Source organism: Lutra lutra, chromosome 2 (assembly GCF_902655055.1).
Source record: "Lutra lutra chromosome 2, mLutLut1.2, whole genome shotgun sequence".
Classification (NCBI taxonomy): domain Eukaryota; kingdom Metazoa; phylum Chordata; class Mammalia; order Carnivora; family Mustelidae; genus Lutra; species Lutra lutra.
Genome location: NC_062279.1, coordinates 35,394,970 through 35,419,333, shown reverse-complemented (window position 1 = coordinate 35,419,333; position 24,364 = coordinate 35,394,970). Strand labels below are relative to the sequence as shown.

Genomic DNA, 24,364 nt, shown 5'->3' with positions numbered 1-24,364 from the left:
GGAGCAGGCAGAGGGAGAGGGAGAAGCAGGCTCCCCACGGAGCAGGGAGCCTGACGCCTGGCTCAATCCCAGGACCCTGGGATCATGATCTGAGACAAAGGCGGACGCTTAACCGACTGAGCCACCCAGGCGCCTCTTCATTATAGTTTCTTGAGGTTTTAAAATTTTCTACAATAATGGGGATGATTTTCATAATCATTTGTTGCAAGGCAGGTTCCCTGGAGGCACAGCCTGAGATAGGGATTTGGGGTTCATGATTTGCAGAGGGAGCACACTGTAGGAGGAGACTGTAAGAAGTAGCATTGTGAAGGGGAAATGGGCTTTTCAAAGATGTGGTTCCAAGTCAAGTCTAGCCTTGAGCTGATTTGGGGGGTGGGCCGTGGAGTGCAAATTGAGCCAAGAGATACCCCAAGACAAAAGGCCTGGCCTTTTGCATGCCTGGGTTAGAGAGTCATTGGCTGCCCCCCGTTGGTGAGGACGTAAACTGCAGGTGGTTTTTGGGTGAGCAAGTCCCTGTCAGCAGAGGGCTACTTTTCAGAGAACTGGATCTGGAAGAGGAGCCTTATCTGCCAGCAGGGCAGGTAAAGGATATCTGCGTGAGACACCAGCAGTGTCTACAACAATCACTTACAAAGTTATTTTTAAGAAATAAAAAAAGAAAGCAAATCGTAAGACTGATCCTCCAGAGGTTGGCTCTTTGCGCCCTTGGTTTCTGCCATCTACACTTGCTGCTGGGCCTGATGAAATGGTTAACCAATATAGAAGTCTTGGCTCTAGATCTGAGAGAAAATAGGATTGGCCTACGGAATTGCAGATTATCCTGTTTCTAAACATAGGAGTCTTTATTTAAAATAACTATGGAAGGAAACAGTGCTTTCTTTCTATTCCTTTTAAAATCCGGGATCCTTAGCAAAACAAAAGTAGGAGCTATTTAAATGTATCCCTCAACTTGGATTGTTGCTGGGTCTGAGGTTTTCACTTCTGCACCTGCCTTCTGGGCAGCCTGCCTTGCCCTGTCTTCCAAGGGCTGCCTTGCTACTTTGGTCTGGGCAACAGGGGGGCCAGAGAAGGCAGTGAGTTAGAGGTGCTTGGGAATTCCAGGTCCACCCCTCTCCTCTCCCATCTCTGTGCGCTCTCTCAGGGAATGGTCCTCAACTTCCATGGAATATTCCCATAGCCTTGGGGACCGCCACCACAGAGACTGGGAATTGTAGCGTTCTGTTGCTCTGGTGACCAGTTGTCCAGAGCTTCTGCATTGGATCTGCCAGGGTTCTGGAAAGAGGCAGGTCTGGCTGGGCCAGGCTTGGAGGAAGGCTTTGGAGCAGGAGCCCAGAACAGCCTAGGCTTGGCTGTACTTGTGTTTCAGTGATGACTACCCTTTCGGTGTTCATGGATGTGCCCCTAGCCCAGAAGCTAGAAGGCAGCTTGTTAAAGACCTACAAGCAAGACATTTGTCCTAACAAGATTTTCCTGGCTTTTAGAGGTAGATGCCTTGTGGTTTGGGAGTGTTATAAGACTTAGTACTCATATCCTGATTGCCTCTAGGAGGACAGTCTGCCCCTGCTGCAGAGGAACCTGGAGATGGTCACGCCTCCACAAGAGGAGAGCTCTGTTTTTGTTAACAGAATTGCCCTGTGGGAAAAGTACAAAAAATGCTCTGGGTCATTCTGTGCCCTTTAACCTTAGCTGGGGGCTTCCAGGGGTTTGGTAAGAGCTACGTCTTCTCCTCCAGCTCCATGCTTCGGGGTCTGCATGGGCACTATACTTTCTTCAGCCTCTTCCTTCTCCCCTTTCCTCCCCTTTTCTGTTCCTGAACTAAGAAGGGCACCCCAAAATGACTCTTCTGAAATGCAGCCAGCCCTTGCCACTGTGAAAGTCAGGGTTACCTTTGTTTAGTCTCATGGGTCTAGAACTCCCACGTGATATGTCATATTTGCCCTTTAAAATGGCACAGGCTTAAAAAAAAAAAAAAAAAAAAAAAACATGGCTTCAGCTGTCTACTTTAAAAAGACAAAAATTAGACATTCACTCCCAGCACATTGTTTTTATAAAGGGGAAGGAAAAAAAAGAAAGAAAGTTGTCTTTTCCTAGGCAACTTTCCAAAGCCCCAATAAAGCCAGGACCGATGAGTTGTTTGTGGGCTGTCTGCAGAGCCCAGACTCGGAGGCCCTGAGGTCGGCCATCCAGAGCGCCCCTGTGGCTTCCCTCACAGTCTGCCAGACCAGCAAAGGCCATCCCTGGGTGTCTTCTGTGGTGCCCAAGATGCGCCTGCAGATCGCCCAGGATCCATCTCTGAACTACGAGTACCTACCGGTGAATGGCATGAAGTCATTCACTGAGGCGGCCTTGAAACTCCTTTTTGGAAAGCACAACCAAGTCATTGTGGAGAACAGGGTGAGAAGAAGGGCCCCTTGCTTACTTATCCAGACACAGGGAGTGGAGCTCTGGGGTTACACAGTCCTTAACCAGAAAGGGGTGCCTTGGAGGGCTCCCAGGCATTGACAGAGGGGGCCCTGAGACTCAGAGTCCGGAGACTTAATAAGTGGAGGACGGAGTCAGGATCCAAACCTGAAGCCACCATTCTTTGCATCACTCTGCTGATGTCCAAGCTCTTTCCAGAAAGGAATCACTTGGGTCTGAGGCAGGACTTCATCATTATTACTCTTTTAAAGAGTTATTTCTGTTTATTTTCTGCTGGCAGGTAGGGGGTGTGCACACTGTTGGTGACAATGGTGCCTTCCAACTTGGGGCCCAGTTCCTCAAAATCTGGTGTAAAGATTCTCAGATAGTTTACATTATTTCTTCTAAAAAAGGTGAGTTATTATGCAAAATGGGGGTGACAGAAGATCCTTCCCTCCTGTTCCCGAGTACCACCCCATTTGCCATCTTCACTGTTGCCCTTCTCACTCTCTGTCATGAGCAAGATGGCGGACAAGCCAAGTATGCTTGTCCTTTTCCTGTTATCGTCCCACCTTCTACCAGTGACCCTCAGACCCATTCCCTGACACGTTTGCCTCCATTTCCTCAGTACCAGCTGGAGGGGGGCTGTGTTCCCACAGAACCCTATGGACTCGTCTTCCAGGACATGGGCTTTACAGTTCGTGAATACTCCTTCTGGGACTCCAAGCAGCTGTGCATGGACGCCAACGTGCTCCTCAATGTGGCGGAGGTAGAGAGGCCCCACTCAGAAACTTCTCCTCAGACCTGATTACAGTTTTATTTGCCTTTTGTCCCCACTGACCCTGTTGTCATGAAAGGCCTTTCCTAGGCTTGAATTTGCCTGGCCCTTTAGTGGGAACCAACATGGAGGACGACTTCTCCTCCACATGCCCTGGTGCCACTCCCACTTGGTGGGGGAAGTGCCTGATGAGACGGTGTCTACCTGCAGCAGGCCCCGCATGGCTGTATCTTTGTGATTGGGAACATTTGTGACTGCAACTTGACACAAAGTCAGTGGGCAATGTTGATGGCTAGCTTGAAGGTGAGCCTAACATCTGCCCAACTTTCTTCCCTTATGCTGTCTGTCATCTCTTCCATCAACCTCATTCTTTTCCCATTCTCCTTTCTCCTACAGAGCAAGCAGATATTCCTATTTTTTGACATTTCCAGTCAAGGTTTATCCACCGGGGACCTGGAAAAAGATACTGGATTCTTACAGTACTTTGTGTCTCAAGGCTTTGAGTTCTTCTGCAGCCAGTCTCTGTCCAAGACTTTTGGCATCTATGGTACAGAATGGGCAGAAAGGAAAGGAAAGGCCTTATGCTGAAGTGGTGACTTAGCCATGGCACAAATGATGTGCTTGGTAACTCCTATGCTCTGGAGAGAGCCAAGGACTCCAGAGAGAGCACCATGGAGGCAGAAGGGAAGAGCATTGAGCTACAAGTCAGGTTTTGTGGTATCATCTCAGCTCAATTCCTAAAACTGGCTACTAAAACTGACCCTACTTCTTTTTTTACATTTTATTTATTTGTTTGTTTATTTGCTTAGAGAAGGGGGAGAGGGAGAGAAAGAGAGAGAGAGAAACTCAAGGGGCTTGATCTCATGACCCTGAGATCATGACCTGAACTGAAATCAAGAGTCAGACATTTAACTGACTGAGCCACCAACGTACCCCAAGACTGACTCCAGTTAAATCATTTTGCCCCTTTGGGCCTCTGTTTCCTCATCTATAAGATGAGGGGGAGGGCTTAGTGATCTTTCAAGTGTTTTCCATCTTTGAGGCTCTTACTTATAGCTACTTTTTCTGGAAGAAGAGCCTCTGGCCACTTCCTGGGGTCTGGATACAGGCTTGGCTGGGAAGCGGGGGGGCCCAGTGGTTCAACCCTCTCTTCTGCAAGGTTGGATGTAAAGTCATAAGAGAAGGCTCTGGTAACAGAGGACACTGAGGGGCTGTCTGTCCCAATGCTACAGATGAAGGAGTAGGGATCCTGGTTGTGGTGGCACTCAACAACGAGCTCCTGCTCTGCGTCCTCTCCCAGCTGATGAAACTCACCCAGGCCCTGTGGCTAAACCCTCCTACTACTGGTGCTCGCATTATCACCTCCATCCTCTGTAACCCTGCTCTTCAGGAAGAATGGTAAGAGTAAAGTATAGGGTGGGAAAGGATGGCAGAGCCTCTAGACGTATGTACAGACTTGCCCATTCACAAGATTCTTCCTGCTTAGTTGCCTTGAGGAGGCAATTTGCTTTGACTCCATTCATTCACCAACATTTGCTGAGGACTCATTGTCTATCAGCAGCAGGGGCTGTGCCCAAGGTTGCCTTACCTTGGGGGAGTGGGCCATGGGACGTTCTTTTCGGACACAGTCCAATGAATTATTTGAACTCTTCCAGGTGGAGAAGATTAGGCAGCCTCAAGGACTTGCGACTCTGGCAAAATCTGCCTATGAGCCTGCTTGGCTTGCTTAAATTAATATGGGCTGAAACTCCTCTCCCACTTGTAACAAGATCCCGGGCTCCACTAGGACACCCTCAGGCACTGTGGTTGGGACTTTGGAAGGCAAGAAGAGTACAATGGCAATGAGGAGTTTAACAGCAGGGAAACCTCATACTTTAATTTCCTGCTGTCTTTTCTTTGGCAGGAAGCAGAGTCTGAAAGGGCTTGTAGAGAACATCATGCTGATCAAGGAAAAGGTAAAGGAGAAGCTCCGACTCCTGGGAACGCCTGGCTCCTGGGATCACATCACAGACCAGAATGGGTCCCATAGCTATCTCGGACTCAATGGTAAGTGTCTAGGAGAGGGTAGCTCCCTCTTTTCTGACCTTGGGATTGTGTTTGAGCATTAAACTTCACTGACTGGGTGACCAGTCCCTAGCTTCACCTCAGAGTTTGATTGGCAGGAAGATGAGTTGCTTTAAAGACCCTTCTGGATCCCCAGAAATGCTGACACTTCCTATCCCCTGTCATGCCCCCTGGGTTAGAGGGGAGTTAGTATCTCAGACCCTGGGATTATCACCAGTCCAGCAGGTGGAATACCTGGTCAAGAAAAAGCATATCTACCTCCCCAAGAACAGTCGGATCAACTTCACCTGTATCAATGCCCACAACATAGATTTTATCACTCAGAGCATCAACGAGGCTGTCCTCTCCACCAAGGGCTTGGACTAATGTCTTCAGAAAATTGATGAGCCTTGGTTGGAATAAAAAGCTTTAGTCTTCGCAAAAATTCTTTGCTGATTATTCATTGCTGCAGTTCATTTCTCTCTTCCCACCTGTTTATGAAGCATTGGTCTGGCCTCAGCAAAGAGAGGTTAAAAAGGCCCAGAGAAGAAGGGAATGTCTATCTTCAATGACCATCTCATATTTATTGAACACTATATTAAGGTCCTGATCAGGTGCCTTAGTTTGTTTGGGCTGCTATACCAAAATACCAACCATTCAGTGTCTGGTGAAGGCCCTCCTCCTGGTTCATAAACAGCGTCTTCTAACTAGAACATCACATGGTGGAAGAAGGAGGGGGTCTCCCTAGGGCTGCTTTCATAAGGGCACTAATACTATTCATGAGGGCTCTGCCTCCATGATCTAACCACATCCAAACACCATCACATTGGAGATTAGGGTTCAAAATATGACTTCTGAGAGAACACAAACATTTAGATCATAGCATCTGGGCATCAAAGGGAGGGCAAAAAAAAAAACAAACAGGTACAATCCAGTGCTTTTTCTCCAGAAGCTTATAGTTTAATTGAGAGATGAGCCTTAGTCCTATGAAAGTTAAGCAACATTTCAAGGTTGAATATAATAAAAAGCCACGTAGATTATATGAACAGTAAATATGTCAAGAATTTAGAGAAGAATAACCTTAATGTCGGCAAGAACAGTTGGGAAAGATCTCACAAGGAACTACAAACTGTTTTGGGTATTGATGGATGGCTAGGAGTAGTGATAATAGGTAGAAGGGAGCTAGAAGTATATCCCAGGCAGAGAGCAACCTGAGCAAGGGTCACTGGCATGATCGTAGAATCTGATTATTTATTTGGCATCTGCTAATATGTAATCAAGCCACCAAGGTACTAAAAAGTATGACAGTTGTTGTTCTTATGGTGCCCTCCACCCTAACTGGGGAGACTCAGCTTACGTGGTGAAAATGTAGTTAAGAATAAAAGGTAACATGGGACACCTGGGTGGCTCAGTGGTTTAAGCACCTGCCTTTGGCTCAGGTCATAATCTCAGGGTCCTGGTATGGAGCCCTGTGTTGGGCTCCCTGCTTCATGGAGAGTCTGCATCTCCCTCTCCCTCCCCCCCCCCCCCAGAATTCCTGCTCTCTTTCTCTCTCTCTCTCTCTCTCTCTCTCTCTCTCTCTGGTTCTATCTCTCTCTCAAATAAATAAATAAACAAAATCTTTAAAAAATAAGAAGTGACATGTCATATGTGTTAGATGAGTATGAGTAAATGGTTAACTCAGCAGGACTTGCTTGCTCAAGCTGTGTACAACTGAAAGGTCTTTGGGACCAGCCCTTGACTGGTTCCTGGGAAATGAACTCTGAGCCCTTGGAGTATCCTGCTTGATAAAAGAGGCTTTGCATGCCAAAGATCTTGAGACATGTTTGACCTCTGGGGGCCAGAGACTGAGTGCTTAAGGTCAGTTACACGGGCACTGCATACCTATGTGATTGACCCCCAATAAAACTTTGGATCCCAGAGTTTTGGTATCCCTGATTGGCAACACTTTATACACATATCACACATTGGTGCTGAATGGGGCTCTGTCTGTGCTGGGTTTAGCACAAGGATTTGGGCAAATACAATGCAAGCTTTCTTGTATTCCGTGAAGACTGTTCTTACAGGGCATGCAGAAGTGATCAGCCTCATGGGGCTGGGCTTCAGATCCCAAAGCCTGTCTGGCAAGACTAATGGGTTCCTGCCTGGGAGGTAAATAGCAGCTTTCCCATAGATTGTGATTCTTAGGCCAGGAGGTGGGGCCTCTGTCTACAGGTCTCATAATCGAGGAGAATTGCAAGCAAGTTCGTGGAGCAAGTAGAGCGAGCTTACAGATGGATTTATCTTGAGTCCCTGTGTTTCCTCACCGATGGATGAAGATAGAATTTATTCATCCAGGTTTTCTCAATCTCTAGGACTCTTGCTTTTGGAACCCAAGCCACTGATCTGTGGACAATCCAAGCAGGCTCACTGAGAGTCATGTGTGGGTATTTTGGCCCTGGTCCTAGTCGAGATCCCACTGACAGCCAGTATCAACAGTTAGACATGTGTTGATTCCAGCCTCCAACCTTCAAGCCATCCCAGCTGACTGAATGAAGCAGAGATAGAGATAAACCATCCTGCTGAGCCCTTTCCTTATTACCAATCTAAGAGCAAATGAAATGTTGTTATTGCTAAGACATGATGTTTTAGAGTGATTTATTACACAAATATAGCTATGTGGAACAAATATTTTGTCTTTTAATTCTGTATAGTTTCTTCTTCCATGTTTTTTTTTCCCCTAGTCTTGTGATTTTTTAAAATTGAAGAACTGGGTCTTTTGTCCTGTAGGGTTTCCCACAGACCGAGTTTTGCTGATTCCATCCCATTACTATAATTTAACCATTCCTTTGTCTCCCTGTATTTCTTGAAAATAAGAATTTAAGATGAGAGGCTTGATCAGATTCAGGTTACTATTATTCCTTATCTTAATAAGGTCACATCCTTGATGGTGGTGGTATGTTTCATCAAGAAACACATGATACTAGTTGTTTTTCTGTGATGTTAGTAGTTATTGATCATTGCCCAGCTCCATTAATTCATTAGTATTGCAGAATGGTGATATTCTCAATGTAACATTATTTGTTCATTTTTTAGCCAGAATATGTTTACAAATAGGAATTTCCTCTCACTGTGATTTGATGAATCTGAGCTGCATTTTATATAGGAAAGGCAGAATTAATGCTTCTATCCCACTGTTTACCAGTGTTTAAATCAATGAGTTATTGTACTAGCATTCTCTAAAGGTGATTGGTGAGGTATTTTAAAAAGTGTTATGAATGTATGGGCTTAAGTCTATTTTATGTGTTTGATTCCACTGCAAACAATACTCTTATTGATATTAAAATGTCCCATCTTTGACCTGTAGGAGCCAATTCAAATTAGTTTCTGAGATCTTTTGATACAACCCTAGTACTCTGATAGCTTCTCTGCTTTCTGGCATGACAAGATGTTCCAGGAAAATTTTGAACATCTTCTGCCCCAGATCTGGCATTAGTCATTTCTCAAAGGAGCTATAATCACTTTTAGCAGGAAAAAGTATTTATAAAACCACAATCTGGGCTCTTGAAGTGTTCGTTGCTGCTGAACTGACTGGTCATCACTTCCAAGCCTTTTCAGTAATATAAAATACATCGAGTGCTTACTGATAACTCCAACCACAATTCAGAAATTCATTGTTTTTACTGATCCCATTAATTTTGTATCTTCTTACAATCTCCTTTCTCTCATGCCCCAAATCCCAGCTTTTGACAACACGAATATGATTACTTACTTGCTTTAACTGACACTGTTAACACAGTAGCTTCTCAAACATAATTTCAATACCAGTACTGATATGATTACTAAAAACAGCTAAAAATATTTTTTTGGCAGAGGTTTTGTCCTTGGGCTACATCCCACTGGGGATATACATCCAAATTACTTGTTTTAAAGACACTTAGAATAGTTCCTCTGAGTGGTTATACCACCAGTTCAATCTACAGTTGAATTCATTTGTTTTATTTCACTGTTGCTCTTAGAGAATAATTTTTACTTTTCTTTTTTGATTATGTAAAATACATACATGGGTCCAAAGTCATATCTACACAACAAGGTATATTCAAAGAAGTCTGTTTGTTTTTTCCTATACCCTCCATGCTGCTCCCTTCTCCCTCTTAGATAACTTTTGTCAAAGTTTTAAAAAATTTATTTATTTATTTATTTGATAGAGATCACAAATAGGCAGAGAGGCAGGCAGAGAGAGAAGAGGAAGCAGGCTCCCTGCTGAGCAGAAAGCCTAATTCAGGGCTCGATCCCAGGACCCTGGGATCATGACCCGAGCCGAAGGCAGAGGCTTAACCCACTGAGCCACCCAGGTGCCCCAACTTTTATAAAAGTTTTATGGTTTATTCTTCCATTTTGTTTAAAATGGTAATCAAATATCTATGTGTGTGTATGTAAGAATTCCTAACTTTTCTTAGGCAGTAGTCTACCAAGCATATAAGTAGTATTTAATTGGTTGATCTCAAATTTAATGCTTCAGCCTCAAGTATCTACATTTACCCTATCCACATCTTATTTATTTATTTGAGAGAGAGAGAGATAGTGAGAGCAACAACACAAGCAGGGGCAGTGAGAGAGGGAGCCTGATGCAGGGGGCGGGTGTGCGGGCCTGATGCTGGGGCCAATCCCAGGACCCCAGGATCATGACCAGAGTGGAAGGCAGATGCTTAACAACTGAGCCACCCAGGCTCCCCGCCTCCTTTTTTTTTTTTTTTTTTTTTTTTTTTAGAGAGAGAGAAACAGAGAGGGCATGTGAGAATGGTAAGGGGAGGGACAGAGGGAGAGGGAGAGAGTGAATCTCAAGTAGGCTCCATGCTTGGGATAGAGCCCAACATGGGGCTCAATCTCATAACCCTGAGATCGTGACCTGAGCTGAAGTCAAGAGTTGGATGCTTCACTGACTAAGCCACCCAGGTGCCCCTTAAATTTCTTAAATTATCTTAAATTTCCTTAAACTGTCCAGAATGAAATATATCATCACCTAAAATCGCTTCTGGCTCTTAAATTCTGCAAGACTAGGTCAAGCATTTACCAGGCTGGCTTCTCTAGAAAGCAGATTTTGGGAATTAGGAAACTTTTGCTCTAAGATATTTCTGTATCATTTCAGTCATCATCCACAGTAAATTTTGAGCCTCCTTTATGTTTTGTATGAGGAATGTTTTTTGCTCATTGGGATATGAAGAGGTATAGGACATTATAAGTTGAGTTGTTTAAACATCATTAAAAAACAGCAATTCTGGCCAATAGTATTTGCTTTTGGTCCCAAAGTAAACACACACACACACACACACACACAAACTTGTTGATTTGCAACATATATGACATGAAGAAAAGGACTGCATACCTTGAGGTGGCTGGCTGGCTCAGTCTGCAAAAGATATGACTCTTCATCTCAGGGTTGTGAGTTGGAGTCCCATGTTGGGTGTAGAGATTACTTAAAAAGAAAATCTTTTTAAAAAAATTATTTATTTATTTATTTTAGAGAGACAGAGAGAACGAGTAGGGAAAGAGGCAGAGGGAATCTTGAAGCAGACTCCCAGCTGAGTGTGGAGCCAGACATGTGGCTCCATCCCATGACCCATGAGACCATGACCTGAGCCGAAACCAAGAGTTAAATCCTTAGCCAACTGAGTCACCCATGCACCCCCAGTTAAAACTAAAATCTTGAAAAAAAAATACCTTGATGGAAAATAGACATAAACAAGCAATTTATTAAAGGATTTAGGACATTAGCCAGCAATTTCCTAAAAAGGAAACTTTCAACCTGAAAAGATTATTACTGATCATTAATTAAAGAACGCAAACAAACTAAAATAATTGGCAAGAGTGTGAAGAAAGATTCAACAGAGCATAAAACAGTTAATCTCATCAGCATCTGAGGGCAGAAAATGAGATATATAGTCTGTGATACTGCATTGGAATTGAAAAATCAGGAATCAATACCCATTTCTCTCCTCTTTAAGAGTGGGAAGTATTAATTAATTGTAATAAGACTGTCTGCTTTTGTGGAATGCCCATTGAGTAAGGTTATATGGTTTTCTCCAGTAAAATTCAGTTACTTATATGCAGGCTTGGAGTAAGAGGGTAACCAGGTGTGATCAGGACGGGGAATCCTGCAGTAAAGAGTGTGACAGAGGAGAAAAAGGAAAGGGGGAAGAAAAGTTGACATGAGGGGAGGAAGTGAAGTGACATCAATGAGAATAGTGCTGTAAGGACCTCTGGGAATTCTCTCTTCCATAAGAGCAATGAGAAACCGGCAAAAATTATGAGAAGCAACTTTTTCATAATTCTGGAAATTAATCAACCCAGGGAGGTTTTTTTTGCAGCAACCTAGGGAGTGTTTATTAAAGAAAAAACAGCAAATTCTTGATAAGAGCCGTGAGCTTTGTGGGATTTTAACTTGCCTTGTTCCCATCCCCTGTCTCTACTCTGCGTAGTCTTAAAAACCAACAGTGAAAAAACACAGTGAACACCAGCAAGTTGGAGCTCCTTCAAAGCCTTATTCCCAGTTAGCATGCAGCTGTCGGCATTTCCCTAGTGCTTCTTGCACAAGAAATTGCACCTAAGTTATGTTCAAATTATTCCCTAACATATCAATTGTGTTGGAACAAATTCAAGTTCTCAAAACAAGCATTATAGCAGAACTGCTGTCCCACCAGCCTTTTTTAAAAAATAGATATTGGGGCGCCTGGGTGGCTCAGTGGGTTAAGCCTCAGCCTTCAGTTCAGGTCAAGAACCCAGGGTCCTGTAATGGAGCCCCACTTTGGGCTCTCTGCTCAGCAGGGAGCCTGCTTCCTTCCAGACAACAGCCCCGCCTGCTTCTCTACCTACTTGTGATCTCTGTCTGTCAAATAAATAAATTCTTTTAAAAATATATTAAAAAATAAAAAATAGACATTGAGGAGCTGATTCTAAAACTCATGTGGAATCAAAACTGACTGGGAAGTCATCAGAGAGGGAGAAAAACCAGGAGACTCAACTCTAGGAAACAAACTGAGGGTTGTAGTAGGGGAGATGGGGGGATGGGGTCACTGCGTGATGGGCATAAAGGAGGGCATGTGATGTGATGAGCACCGGGTGTTATACTAAATGGGTAAACTAAGGAACACTACATCTGAAACTAATTGGCTAACGGAATTTTGATTTTTTAAATGGAAAAAAAAAGTTTTGGAATCAGAGAAATATAGAATGTAAAGGCCTGCGGGTGGGAAGTTAGACAAGATTTCGATAATGGTGCATTTTCCGGTGGAGTTAACATGGGAAGGAGTAGGTTCCCACTTTTTGTTCTTATTGGTCTCTTTTCCTTTGTAACCCAGCGTAGGACACTGGAAATATGGGTACTTAGGTTGAGTCAATTGTCTGTAAATGCATCTGGTTCTTCCAATGAATTCAGACTGTAATAACGACCATTGCTGTCCTAGCTAACGGGCGTCCAACGCTCATCCCGAGCTGTACTGTTGTAAGCACTTCTCGTCCAGCATCTCATGTCCTGCTGAGCATCCGTAACCTGCCCAACTCAGGCCACACAGCTAGTAACGGGTTGCAGGGATCCACGTGCATAGTACCTTGACCTTTGCTGCCTTCCCCCACAGGCTGCTCCCATCACTCCTTCACTCTCGCCCTCCCCCCGCCCCAGAGCTCTTGCATCTAGCTCTGAGGAGGTAATAAGCCCGCAGAACAGGGCCCAGAGGGACACTGGTCCCGGGCGAGAGGAGCCTCCAGGCTTAGCGCACCCAGAGCCAGCGGTAACCTGTGCCCTACGGAGAATGAGGAGCTGCACAGCTGCGTCCCCTCAGAGCAGATAAAATCCTCTGCGCGGGAGGAAACCTGGCGCTCAGAGGGACTGATAAGGGAACAGGTAGGAAGGACGGAATGGTCGACAGCCTTTCTTCTAACGTGGAAAGCGCGGCGAAGGGACGCGCGGCGCCACCAGCTGCTGGGAGCGCCCGGAGGGCGGGCAAGGCTGCAGAGTAGCCAGGGTTCGCCGCGGAGACTCGAGGCGGCGTCTGCACACACTCTGCGACTCCGCTTTTTCTCGTGGCGGCCAACGTGGACCGCGCTAGCCTCTGCTGCTCGAATCTGTGCGTACGTGCTCAGCGCCCCAGGGGATGTAATCCAAAGTGCAGTCATCTGCGCCCGGCGCTGAGCCCCGACCTGCCGCCGGGGAGCTGGATCTTCAAGGGAATCCGCCTCTGAAGGTACTAGCAACTCCGAGGTTCTCCCCGTAGGGGCGCTGAAATTCTAGAAGGTTCCGTGGCATCCCAAGGACGTGCGCCCTCGTGTTTATTCATGGGTGCTGGCTCCCAAGCCCAGCAGTTAGTGGATGCGCGCGCTCCCGTTTTCCGTCGGCCGTGGGTCTCAGCAAGACCTCGTACAGAGTCAGAGCAAAGGAGGTGGGGCAGGTAGGCCTGCCCTGGTCAACAGATGGCTGCGGACGCACAAGAGGAAAGCCCGGCGCTGGGCGCTTTTTCCAGCCTGGGACCCCGCTCTCCACTCTCTGCAAGCAGTGATGGCTCCAGCCTCGGGGCCCAAATCCCATGTGTGTGTGTGTGTGTGTGTGTGTGTGTGTTGGCTGGGGTGACCCCTCGCTTCAGGGTGACCCCGAGAAAAGCCGTGGATGGGGTTCTGGAGCAGAGCAAGGGCACGGCCTCCAGGGCCACCAGGACCGCACGGACCGCGGGGATGAAGGCGTGACTGCTGGCCGCGCTTCAGACCTCGGGTGCTGGGGCGGACAACCAGCCTGCGGGGAGGGCGGGAGCCCAGGGGTGGGAGGAAGGCGTTTTGCACACAGGCACCTGCTTGGAGCCTGGGGCTAGCCAGAGCTGGGGCTCCTGTTTCCTGACAAGGACTGGAGGGCGAACCGCGGAGGAAGCCCCACAGCGGACCCGCGGAAGGCTGGCGGTTAGGGGTGCGGGTGGAGGACGGACTTGAGCGCCCCCAGCAGGCCTTCGCCTTTGCTCGAGGTTTCCATCCTGTCCTGGCTCTAGGGTGGTCCTGGGCAGCCGAATCCGCGTACTCGCCTACCCTTCTCCTTGGACCCGGAGTAGGGATCCTCACCGTACTCTGTGATGCAAGATTGAAGCGCTTCTCGCGCTTGTTCACCACACTGCGGCCGCACCGAGCTTCTTTCGGTTCTTGGAACAGGTCTTCCCGTCTCAGGCCCTTTGCCCATGCTCTCTTTTATGCCGGTAACACTTTCTCTGCTTTGGGCAAGATCAGCTCTTTCTCGTCGTGTGGGTCTCACTTCTCAGCTGAAATGTCTCCCCCTCAGAAAAGCTGCTATGTAACCCTCCTACGAAGTAAGGTCTCCACTCCCCACGAACATATTTATTTCCTCTTTCTTGTTTCCCTTTATGCCTGTTTGTGTACACCTTGTGTGTCTTTCATTTTATTCTCCGACTTTGACAATATAATACAACATAAAGCAGGGAGCATTTTTGCCTTGTCAAGCCTGTGACGGGCACATAACAGGTTCTGAAATTTTTTTGTGATCGCACTTTTATTAATGAATTGGCTCCTTGCTCCATAGAATACTAGAGCCGGAAAAATGCCTCCTGGGACGGGGCAGCCTCCCCAGCTCTGCAGAAACCTGCTCTTCCGCGGCAGCTGCAGTCTATCAATATGTAAGTTTGGCTCCCAGGTCCAGTCTTCATTTCCTTAGAGACCTAAGTCAGCTACCTCTGTAGGGTAGTGTTCCTGGGACCTCATACAGGGTCCAGCACTCAGGAGCTCAATAAATATGGGACCCTGAGTCTGGGTGGGCCACCCACCACCCCCAGCCTTGGCTTTTCACAATTCGCCCTTTGAAGCAAATTCAGCATATCACCCTATTTCTTCAAAACTCCTCTTACACCACAAAGCTGAAGCTGTCATGGGGACAGAGAAGTGAATTTACCCCATATGGAAAACTTTTTTTAGGGGGGTGCCTTGAAACGCCAAGATATAATTGAGTAGCATTTTCTTACAATCAAAAAATCGTTGATCCACCTAAAATCCTTTTCATCTTTTTGTGTTTAAGTTCACAGACCTTTATGTCTTTTTAAAATTAGTTTTGAGTTTTTCTTTTTTTTTTTAAAGATTTTATTTATTTATTTGATAGAGAGGTAGAGAGAGAGAGCACAAGTAAGCAGAGCAGCAGGCAGAGGGAGAGGATCCTGGAATCATGACCTGAGCTGAAGGCAGCCGCTTAACCAAGCCACCCAGGCGCCCCAGTTTTGAAGTTTTAATTCCGATATAGTTAACATACAACATTTTGTTAGTTTCAGATGTACAATATATGACTGAACACTTCTGTACGGCACCCAGTGCTCATCATGGTAAGTGTACTCTTAATCCCCTTCAACTGTTTCATGCTCTTATTCCCCATTCCCCACCCACCTCCCCTCTGGTAACCAGCAGTGTGTTCTCTATAGTTCAGAGTGTGTTTCTTGGTTTCTCTCTCTCTCTTTTTGTCCTTCCCTGAATTGCTCACTTATTTTGTTTCTTAAATTCCACCTAGGAGTGAAACCAAAGGGTATTTTTCTTCTCTGCCTTATTTCACTTAGCGTCACATTATTCACTTTAGCTATTTTATTCCTTTTATGGCTGAATAGTATTCATTGTGTATCTATAGATACTGCCTCTTCTTTACCCATTCATCTGTTCATGGGCACTTGGGTTGCTTCCTTAATTTGGCTATTGTTGATAATGCTGCTATAAACATAGAGGTGCGGGTATCTCTTTGAATTAGTGTTTGTATTTTTTTGGGTAAATATCCAGTAGTATGATTACTAGATCATAGAGTAGTTCTATTTTTTTTTTCTTTAAACATTTTATTCATTTATTTGACAGAGAGAGATCACAAATAGGCAGAGAGGCAGGCAGAGAGAGAGGAGGAAGCAGGCTCTCCACGGAGCAGAGAGCCGGATGCGGGGCTCGATCCCAGGACTCTGGAACCATGACCTGAGCCGAAGGCAGAGGCTTTAAACTACTGAGCCACCCAGGCGCCCCTAGAGTAGTTCTATTTTTAAATTTTTGAGGAAACTCCATAATGTTTTCCGCAGTGACTGCATCAGTTTTCTGTCCCACCAACAGTGCACGAGGGTTCTTTTTTCTCTACATCTTCGCCAACACTTGCTGTTTCTTGGGTTTTTTATTTTGGCCATTCTGACAGGTGGGAGGTGATAACTCAAGAAGTTTTGATTTGCATTTCCCTAATGATGAGTGGCGTTGAGCATCATTTCATGTGTCTGTTGGCCATCTGGATGCCTTCTTTGGAGACATGCCTGTTCATGGACTTCTGTCCTTTTTTAAATTGAATTACTTATTTTGGGTGTTGATTTCTGTAAGCTCTTTTTATATTTTTGATACTAACCCTTTATCAGAGATGTCATTTGCAAATATTGTCTCTCATTCTGTAGGTTGCTTTTTAGTTTTGTTGATTGTTCCCTTTGCTGTGCAGAAGCTTTTTATTGTGGTGTAGTCCCAGTAATTTATTTTTGCTTTAATTTTCTTGCTCCAAGAGACATATCTAGAAAAATGTTGCTAAAGTTGATGTCAGAAACATTACTGACTGTGCTCTCTTATAGGATTTTTATGGTTTTGGGTCTCACATTCAGATCTTTAACATATTTTGAGTTTATTTTTGTTCATGGTGAAAGAAAGTGGTCCAGTTTCACTCTTCTTCATCTAGCTGTCCAGTTTTCCCAACACTGTTTGTTGAAGAGACTGTCTTTTTCCCATTGGATATTCTTTCCTGCTTTGTTGAAAATTAATTGGCCATATAGTTGTGGGTTTGTTTCTAGATCACCCAGTGATCTAGGTGTCTGTTTTTGTGCCAATACAATATTGTTTTGATTACTACAGCTTTGTAATATAACTTGAAATCCAAAATTGGGGTACCTCTGGTTTTGTTTTTCTTTTTCAAGATTGCTTTGGCTAGTTGGAGTCTTTTATTGTTCCATACAAAAGTTAGGATTATTTGTTCTAGTTCTGTGAAAAATGTTGTTGATGTTTTGATAGGAATTAAATCTGTAGGTTGTTTTGGGTAGTATGGGCATTTTAACAATACTCGTTCTTCCAATCCATGAGCATGGGATGTCTTTCCATTTCTTTGTGTCATCCTCAGTTTCTTTCATTGGTGTGTTTTATAGATTTCTGATTACAGGTCTTTCACCTCTTTGGTTAAGTTTCTTCCTAGATATTTTATTATTTTGGGTGCAGTTGTAAATGGAGTTGTTTTCTTAATTTCCCTTTCTGCTGCATTATTATTGTTGTATAGAAATGTAATAGATTTACTAAAGGCAACCAAAATATCTGTGAACAAGTGAATGGACAAATTGTGCCATTATCTACAATTAATGCAATAATACCATGAGGAGAAAATGAACCACTGATACATGAATCAATATGAATGAATTTCAAAATTATGTTAAGTGAAAGAAATCAGACAAAGAGAATTCAAACTAAATTACTTATTTTACTAATCTAGCATCACAACAGCCATTTCCTGGGATGGAGAACAGGGAGGGAGGAGTAGGAGGGAAGAATTAGAAAGAAAAACTTTTTAGGAGTGACAGATAAGGGCATTGTATTGATTGTACTGGTGATTTCCTGAGTGTTTATATATGTCAACACCTACCAAATTGCATATTTTAAATATGTGTAATTTCTTATATTTTGATTATTTTTCAATAGATCTTTGTTTTAAAAGCTTGTCTGTGCACAATTAGATTTTCTTTTATACTGTGAGATACATTTTTTAATGTTTTTAAGAGTGTACTCTGAATCCGCTTTGATGACCCTGAGCATTTTCAAAAGTGGTAGAAGCCACCTTCACAGACACCCAGTGGATGTGCTCTGAAAGGGACAGGTTCTGTGGGGTCAGAAAATGTTAAGTAGAGTCCTTATAAGATCTATTTCTGGCCCCAAGGGACTAGGAAAATGTGTAGCCACAGCTTCTAGAAGGAGAGTCAACTAATGCAGTACCAGTGTTTTTCCAGCTGTACCTCTCATCTCTGAAAGTGTCCCCAGCTAAAGTGATAATGGGACTAGTATTTGCCATCTTTTCTGTCTTTGGAGCATTCCAGAATCACATTCTTCTGCTTCACTTGCAAAGTGAAGGAGCTGCTTGCTCTGATTCTAACTACTGTTCAAAAGAAGAACATGAGGGACGCCTGGGTGGCTCAGTTGGTTAAGCAGCTGCCTTCGGCTCAGGTCATGATCCCAGCGTCCTGGGATCGAGTCCCACATCGGGCTCCTTGCTTGGCAGCGAGCCTGCTTCTCCCTCTGCCTCTGCCTGCCACTCTGTCTGCCTGTGCTCACTCTCGCTTCTCTCTCTATGACAAATAAATAAATAAAATCTTTAAAAAAAAAAAAAAAAAAAAAAAAAAAAAAAAGAAGAACATGAAACCTTTATGTCCAAATCTCTTCCTGAGATATTGCACTTGACATGTAACTATATGATGATTTTTAATGCAATTTTTTGTTTGAAGTTTATATTTATGAGTTTATAATTGTGACAATAATTGTATATCTAGTTCCTATTCAGTTATCTAAAATGGTTTATACATATTATCTCATTTTAACCTTAAAACAGTTCTGTACATAGTATTGTGTTATTTTTGCTCCATATTACAGATGAGGAAAACAAAAGGATTAAAAGGTTATTTGCCCAAGGTAAATACTGTGCTATTTTTGGAACAGGGATTTAAACTCAAACCCAGCTCACTACAAAGCCAATGATTCAATATACTTTTCTACTGTGTCTCCTTTATTGACTTATTAATTTAATCCTTTTCTACAAAAAAATTGAGATATCTTATTGTAAACATAATATAAACTAGTAAATCTTTCATTTGAAGTCATACCCCAGAGGAAGTATGTGTATGTTTCTTCCCATGGTTTGTGAGGGTTGGGGGTACCTCTTTTTTATTTTTATTTTTTTAAATCACGCATGATTTGTTTTTTGCTTTTTTGCCAAATTACCAATGTATTGCATTCATATTTTGTATTAGATTTATAAAACGTTTCCTTACCAAAAAAAAAAAAAAAGAAAAGAAAAAAGAAAAAAAAATGCAACAGATTTCTGAACAACAGATTTGGTGTATCCTGTGACTTTACTAAATTCATTTACCGGTTCTAATAGTTTCCTGATGAAGACTTTAGGGTTTTTTATAGATAGTATCATATCATCTGCAAATAATGAGAGTTTTACTTCTTCCTTAGCAGTTTGAATGCCTTTTATTTCTTTATGTTGTCTGGAGTGGTGGACCTTAGGCACTATGTTGGCTTCAAGTAGTGAGAATGGACATCCTTGCCTTGTTCCTGACCTTGGCAGAAAAGCTCTCAGTTTTTCCCATTGAGTATGATGTTTGCTGTGGGTTTTTCATATATAGCCTTTATTATGTTGAGGTATTTTCTTTCTAGACCTACCTTGTTGAGGATTTCTATCATGAATGGATGTTGTATTTGGGCAAATGCTTTTACTGGGTCTATAAAAAGGATCAAATGATTTTTATCCTTTCTCTTATTGATGTGATGTATCACACTGATTGATTTGCGAATATTAAACTACCTTGGGATTCTGGGGAATAAATCCCACCCATCATGGTGTATGACTTTTTTAAAATGTATTGTTGAATTCCACTTGCTAGTATTTTGTTGAGGATTTTTGAATCTATGTTCATCAGAAATACTGGCCTCTTTTTTGAGGTGTGTGGTGTCTCTATCTGCTTTTGGTAGCCCATATGGAAAACTTATTAAATTCCCTATTAGACTTCCCTGTTGCTCCCTGAAAAGTCCCCAGCTGGTTACTAGCTGGTTCCTTTTCCTCCCTTCCTCTCTCCTTTTTACACGTCACAAATTTCTTAATGATCTTGAGCAGCTTAGTTCACACACCAAGCTTATATTCTCTATTCAGCAGAGTCCCGCCTTTAGAAGGCAGTTTAGAAAGTACCTCTTGGGGGGCCTGGGTGGCTCAGTTGTTAAGCATCTGCCTTTGGCTCTGCTCATGATCCCAGGGTTGTGGGATCGAGACCCACATTGGGCTCCCTGCTCAGTGGGAAGCCTGCTTCTCCCTCTCCCCCTGCTTGTGTTCACTCTCTCTGTGTCTCTCTTTGTCAAATAAGTAAATAAATAAACTCTTAAAAAAAAAAAGAAAAGAAAAAGTACCTCTTGTTGGAGTACCTGGGGGTGTACCTGGGGGCAACTTACTTAGTATTTCCCCAATGAAGATGGATTTCCATGGAGGGTGTGGAGAGGAGGTTGACTGTATTCTGCACTTAAGAGAAATGAGCTTTTCTCCATTTTATTACAATTAAAAAAAAAACAAACCAAGGGATAGCCTCGTGATCAGGAGGATGTGCTTAGAAGTGAGGCAAACCTGGGTTCAAATCTGTGCTTTGACCTTGTAAAAATGACCTATTAGGCTCAGTTTTCTCCTCTGTAAAATGAGGATTAAAATACCCACTTATATGGGTTGTGGTGAGGATGAATAAGGTCATGTCTGTTAAGACCGTAATAAGTGCTCAGTAAGAGTTATTATCCGCAGAAATCTTCCAGAGGTTCCTATAGGCACTAAAGTCACTAGGTGAGAACTCAAGGAGCCACCCAAGGCCATGTGAGGTATGAAAGGCCTCTGTTTAGCCTCCTTACCTCTCTGGCTTCCCAGGAACATCTGCAGATTATAACCTTCCCCTTGTGATTCCACTTTAATCTTTCTTTCGAGTACTCTGCTGCAACTTTCCTTCTGGGATGTCCTTGCCACTCTTTGATGTCCTTACTCACTCAGCCCACACTGGCCCATACAAGGCAAGGATACTGTTGGGCATCATGTGGTTCACAGCCATTGGTTGTTCAAGGAAGGAGCTGGATAAAATGAAAGCTCCAGACACTAATCTCCACGGGTGGTGGTCGGTGGGTGGCTCCTACCTTTTTCTGGCTTTTCCTAGCTTTCCTCTTTGAGAATCTGAGGAAAGGTAGAGAATGTCTCCTTAAATATACATATCTATATGTTCCTGGCAGGCACATACAATCTGCGCATAATACTCAGGGAAGCCCAAGGATCCAGCGCCCCCTAGGGGACTAGTTCTCTAGCTCCTTCCTGGGCCCAGTCTCTCAGAGCTGCAGCAGCAGAAAAATGAACAAGCCTCTTTTCTCTTGTCCTGCCTTCTCTTTGTCAGGAGGTGTCAAAACAAGGAACTGAAACAGCTTTAAGAGGGGAGAAGGAAAAACAAAATAAACTAGTGTTTAAAGACAGCAGGTGGGAAATTGAGAGATGGCTAAACTAATGGAGTATATTTTGTGAGCTCCACGAGGATTCGAGAGATCAATTTAAAAATTATACGGCAATGAAGAAGAACTTGAGTTAGGGGAGGGGCAGGAGGGGTGGGAGTGGGGGGAGAATGGTGTGGAAAACGGTACCACGGTCAAGATGAAGAGTTGTGGACACTGAATTACCTGCCCCTGCTGAACTGCACATTTGAAAATGTAAATTTCAGGGGCGCCTGGGTGGCTCAGTTGGTAAGCACCTGCCTTTGGCTCAGGTCATGATTCCAGGGTCCTGGGATCGAGCCCCACATCAGGCTCCCTGCTCAGCAGGAATCCTGCTTCTTCCTCTCCCCCCTCCCTCATAATCTCTCTCTATCTCTCACTCTGTCAAATAAATAAAATCTTTTAAGGAAAAGAAAATGTAAATTTTGTTAGGTGTGCTTGAAGGATTAAGAAAAAATTACTGGGGGTGCCTGGGTGGCTCAGTGGGTTAAAGCCTTGGCCTTCAGCTCAGGTCATGATCCCACGGTCCTGGGATCCCTGGGATGGCCCCCATGTCAGGCTCTCCGCTCAGCAGGGAGTCTGCTTCCCCTCCCCACTCTCTGCCTGCCTCTCTGCTTACTTGTGATTTCTGTCTGTCAAATAAATAAATAAAATCTTTAAAAAAAAAATTACTGGGCAGCGTGTACCCCGCAAGAACATTTAGGGGTCTACCGCCCTACCAGACCCTAAGCAGTTAACCACCCCTTCCCACCAGGAAATGCTGAAGCCAGGGACAGATTTTGGGTCCAGGGCCTGCTTTATCAATGGTTAAGTGGATGTCAGAGGGATGGTTGAGGTGGTGCTGGTGATAGAATTAGCAGAAAGCTGTGGGAAATTGGGGAGGACTGGTGTGGAGGAGGGAGGCAGGGGCCGTGGAGGAGAGGGCATAAATCGGGCCTGCAGGGGTGTCCTGCCTTCCCCCTGCTTTTCTAAGAGTCTTACAGGCCCTGTGAGGGAGAAACGCGTTCCACCCCAAGTGTTTATCTGCAAGGCTCACACACAGTGCGGCCCTTGCCTGTTACCTGACTTAGGAAACAGCAGGTGGTGCTGTTGAGTAAAATTGGGAGCCCGAGAAGGGGAAACCTGAACCTTGAACTGGAAAAGTCAGGCGTCTCTACCCTGGTAAGTCTCTCCTTTCCTGGGGCTGCAGCAGAGGAGGGTGTGGGAGATGGGAATCTTCCTTTTCAAGCTCTTCAGGGCTCCTCAGCTGGCCCCGGAAGGAGGGAGGGCTGGGATCTGTTCTCTAGTGTGGTTCCCACCTGTGCTGGTATCCCAAATGTCTTTGGAATGCCGCTCAGGTGAAATCCTGGGTGGTGGCCACCAGCAGTTTGGGAGGAGTAAAGAAATTCGGAGGCATTCTTCCACACCCCCTCCATCAGCCGGGCTGACTCGCCCTGGACCCAGCTTAAGGTAGCTTCCATGGCTTTGCCCGCTCCTCCAGCTCCTGGAATTTCCCCCTCCCCACTCTTTAGAAAGCTCAGGCTGCTCTGAGGAGTCTGGGACTCTGCTGTAAAACAGACCAAACCCTTGGGAAACCTCTCCTTAATTGTAGTTTTAAATGTGGGGGTCGTATCCAGTGAGCTCAGGTTCCAGAAAGCATCCATGGGGACTAATTAGGGAACCGGGTGCTTTGTGCTGGGTTACGGCACTGGATGAGGTTGGAGGTCTCCCTCTATCCAGTGAATCTGGATTTGATTGTGTCGCTGGGCTTTGTCCCCGACAATGACAGGATTCTGGGGAATGCAAACACAACATTGGTTTGACAGCTTCAGCAAGTTTTTAAAAAGCCCAACATGCCAAAACCCAGTGTGCCTTTGGAACTCCACGTTTGCCTGTTTCACTCTCCATGCGTTCATGTCCCCATCCTTGTTTTTCTCTGCCTCACCTTTCTCAGGGTGTTCTAATTTATGCTGTTTGACCTCACTTACGTGATTTTGTAAACAATCTTAAATCCTTCTGGAGACAGGGCCGGGTACAAATAAACAGAAAGAAAAACTGGACTCCGAAAGGTCAGATGTTTTGATATTGGCTAAACCTTGTGCAAATGCAAGAAAATGACTACACCCCTTAGTGACCATAGCATCCAGAATCTTCCACAACTCACAGTAGAGAAAAGATCTGTCTCCTCATGGAAAGAGTCGACAGGACGACAGACTTGACCTTAGACTCCTGGCATTCCCTGTGCCTCCCCCTGGGCATCTTGCTAGGGTTGCTGCTGTTACCCACCAGCTTTAGTGTGGGGTGAGGGCTGGGAATGCTGTGCCCCTTTAACCATTTGTTACTGTGAACTCATGACCTTTCCCTAATGCTCCCTGCAGAGCTCTAAACTCATAGACCGGACCGTTTGAAACGACTTCGAAAAAGACCATTAGATGAGCAAAACGTAAGTAGAAAATAACATGAAACTAGGTCATCTAAGTGGTAGCTCCAGATATTTTATTTTCCGTTACGCAACACGTGGTGACTTTAACATTCATATGAAAGCTGACCAGGCTGGTGGTCTTATTTATTTACTTATTTGAGAGAGAGAGAGGGAGAGCGTGCATGAGCAATGGGGAGGGGGAGAGGGAGGGAGAAGCAGACTCCCTGCCCAGCAGGGAACACGATGCAGGGCTCAATCCCAAGACCCTGAGATCATGACCTGAGCAGAAGGCAGACACTTAACGACTGAGGCCCTCCCCTTTTTAAAAAAGATTTTATTGATGTATTTGAGAGAGGGAGAGCACTGAGGGAGAATAAAAGGGAGAGTAGGCTCTCTACTGAGCAGGGAGCCCTATGCAGGGCTTGATCCCAGGACCCTGAGATGATGACCTGAGCCGAAGGCAGATGCTT

General features: G+C 44.7%; 1 protein-coding gene across 4 annotated transcripts; it reads left to right on the top strand.

Annotated features, from left to right (window-relative positions):
* Positions 1-82: 82 nt before the first annotated feature.
* On the top strand, positions 83-7,869 carry GOT1L1 (glutamic-oxaloacetic transaminase 1 like 1). Of its 4 annotated transcripts, XM_047717082.1 has the most exons (9): positions 83-1,483; positions 2,213-2,394; positions 2,702-2,813; positions 3,060-3,169; positions 3,389-3,481; positions 3,575-3,725; positions 4,411-4,576; positions 5,082-5,224; positions 5,460-5,762. In XM_047717082.1, exons 1-9 carry the CDS (start codon positions 1,369-1,371, stop codon positions 5,606-5,608), a joined length of 1,221 nt encoding a protein of 406 aa, XP_047573038.1. In that variant the 5' UTR covers positions 83-1,368; the 3' UTR covers positions 5,609-5,762. The 4 variants fall into 4 exon arrangements, with proteins under 4 accessions (XP_047573038.1, XP_047573037.1, XP_047573036.1 ...); XM_047717081.1 differs by lacking the exon at positions 5,460-5,762 and adding an exon at positions 7,288-7,869 and having other exon boundaries at positions 2,702-3,169; XM_047717080.1 differs by having other exon boundaries at positions 2,702-3,169.
* The last annotated feature ends 16,495 nt before the right edge of the window (positions 7,870-24,364 follow it).

Bases quoted from the DNA above. Each gene is read 5' to 3' on its own strand.
- GOT1L1 (XM_047717079.1), top strand. From the start codon at position 1,369: ATGACTACCCTTTCGGTGTTCATGGATGTGCCCCTAGCCCAGAAGCTA. The intron at 2,395-2,701 runs GTGAGAAGAAGG...TTCTGCTGGCAG, and splicing joins AAGTCATTGTGGAGAACAGG to GTAGGGGGTGTGCACACTGT. The intron at 5,225-5,459 runs GTAAGTGTCTAG...GATTATCACCAG, and splicing joins TAGCTATCTCGGACTCAATG to TCCAGCAGGTGGAATACCTG.